Source organism: Penaeus chinensis, chromosome 41 (genome assembly GCF_019202785.1).
Source record: "Penaeus chinensis breed Huanghai No. 1 chromosome 41, ASM1920278v2, whole genome shotgun sequence".
In the NCBI taxonomy this organism is placed as follows: Eukaryota; Metazoa; Arthropoda; class Malacostraca; order Decapoda; family Penaeidae; genus Penaeus; species Penaeus chinensis.
Window position 1 is genome coordinate 11164721 of NC_061859.1, and position 2500 is coordinate 11167220.

The window sequence follows — 2500 nt, forward strand, 5'->3', positions numbered from 1 at the left end:
GCATGTAATCGGTCACTTTGCCATACCACTTGTTCGTGTGAACACTGTGACCCTCGCCTCGTAAGTAGGGAAACCTTTTGAGTACGCTGATTCGTATAGCGTGGTATATCGTTGGTACTTTTATTCATTTTATTTACATTCATTTCTTGTTTTCAGTCTTTTTTTATGTACTTAACGAAGTTGCTGACGCCAGGCGCCACGATACTGTGATTCGCGTGCCCCCGAGATTAATCGGAGCAGCGCCAAGCTTGAACAAGCCCTGTGACACCTGGGCCGTTTGATACGCTTGCTTGGGACGTGGATATATATCTATTTTCTTGTTTAACAAATGTAAATATATATGGTGATGGTTATGAGATCTTTTAATACCCCCTTTTAATGAAAGTGAAAACATAATTAAGTGATGTGATTGATTCTATGACGAAAAACACCAGAGAAAGCAAAAGATCCTTTACATATACATATATATACATACACACACACGAACACAAGTTCGTGTGTGTGTGAATGCTGAATGTTAGCTGAAGTGCATATTATCTGCTTTGGTCCGGTTTCACAAACAAGTTCAGGGCTTGCTTGGGGACCGCGCGCCCGCTGGAGGTCAAGACTTGAAAGGTCACCAAGAGTCTCTTGAGATACGAAGCAAGACATTTTTCGTAATTATAAGGCATTACCAGGATTTACAAAAAATAGCCTTTTATCAATAATTACGCGTAAAATAACGGAAAATGTTAGAAATTAATAGCAGTATTTGAATTTTTTTTTATACTAGGTGACCTTTAAATGAAATTGGATTGTAAAAATTAGTACAAATTAGTTGTTATGAAATTATGATTCAGTACAAATACGATAATGTGTGTGTGTGCGTGCATGTGTTTATGTGTATATATCTATATGCATATATATAAGTAGATTGATATATATATATATATATATATATATATATATATATACACACACATATATATATACACATAAATATCTAGCATCGGAAGACAAGGAAATTCATAATATTAAAAACAAATTGTGGATATAAGTAGAAATGTCTACGAATTAACTGCAATCAATAAGAAGAAAATATTAAATATTGTAGAACATTTTGTAATTATCAGAAATCCGAACACGTAAGGTAAGTAAACCACAGACCTTCTCAGCAAGGGATTCGGACGCGACGAACCAACGGAGCCTCGGTCGCTTAAACTGATTTAAACTTTTTTGTTTCGTTCGAGATAGCTTTGGATTTTTGTTCGATACAGGTAATTTATGTATGGTGTATTACAGAGACGATTTTTTATTTATTTATTTATCATATATATTTTTTTCAAAACTTGGAGTCTTGGGCTAGTTTTACATCTGAGGTTCCGTAAATGAATTATCCAGTTGTTGTAACTTATCCCTGTTGTATTCTCGTCTGTTAGTTTACGTTGTTATTTGTCCACCTATCTATCTATCTATCTAACACACACACACACACACACACACACACACACACACACACACACACACACACACACACACTGTCACCTTAGTCACGTGATCACATTCAGGCTCGCGTATGAAGGCCAACCTCGTATCATTATGCCAAAAGTTCTTACAGTCAGATCTCGGGAGAAAGCTAACTTTCACAAAAGACTCCCCCCCCCCCCCTCCTGAAGGAAAGAAAGAGAGCGGGAGGAAGGAGAAGGGAAAGAAGAAAAGAATAAGGAGGAAGAGGAGAAATAAGAAAGAAGTAGATGACGACGGCGAAGAGGAGGAGGAAGATGAAGCAGACGCAGAAGACGAAGAAGAAAAGGAAGAAGAAGAAGGGGGAGGCGGAAGAGATGATAAGGGTAGAGGAAGAAGAAAAAAGAAAAGGGGAAGAACAAAAGAGAAAAAGAAGTAGTAGAATAATAAGAAATACTTAGAAAATGAGCCAGGGAACGAGCCGCCGCATATTGAAAGGAGATTGACCATCCTGCAACATATCTTATTGTTCTCTGTCCGGTAGCGTAAGACGACTGGCTCTGCATAAGTCGTAAAACATTTGTGTAAGTGCCTGTATATCTAGGGTGTTGGTTCGTGTATTGTTGTTGTTGCTAGCCTCTGTAGGTTTTTGTCTCTCTCCTTTTCTCCTTTCCAGCTTCTATTGCTTTAAGGACGATATGTAAAATAACGAGTTTTGTTTATAAAGCGTCTGTCTCGTTGGCTTAAATGCACGAAAAACAGTTTTCTGTGCTTTAATAAATAAAATATGGAAATAATTTAGATCTTACATCGCAAGCGCGTACTCAAAAAAGTTAACTGTCATTAAGTTAACCAACCGTGACATTCTGCACAAAAATGTATTTATAAAGATCATAAGGACAGCGAAACCGGTATTATTTCCTCTTCTTTTTTTTTTTAAATACTTCTTGTTCGTACGAGTGTGGACAAACCTTTAAATGAACAAGCGCAAGGAAGTACCCAAAATAATGCAGGTGTGTGTGGGTGTGCGTGTGTGTCATACCAATCTTTCACGTAT

At 37.2% G+C, this 2500-nt stretch overlaps 1 protein-coding gene across 1 annotated transcript in view; it reads right to left on the bottom strand.

Moving 5' to 3' along the window:
* Window positions 1-651, bottom strand: part of LOC125047556 — a 9100-nt gene extending 8449 nt beyond the window's left edge. Inside the window, exon 1 of the mRNA XM_047645830.1 lies at window positions 562-651. Coding sequence (XP_047501786.1) covers window positions 562-651 — 90 coding nt within the window. The remainder of the gene's footprint in view (window positions 1-561) is intronic.
* Between the last annotated feature and the right edge of the window lie 1849 nt (window positions 652-2500).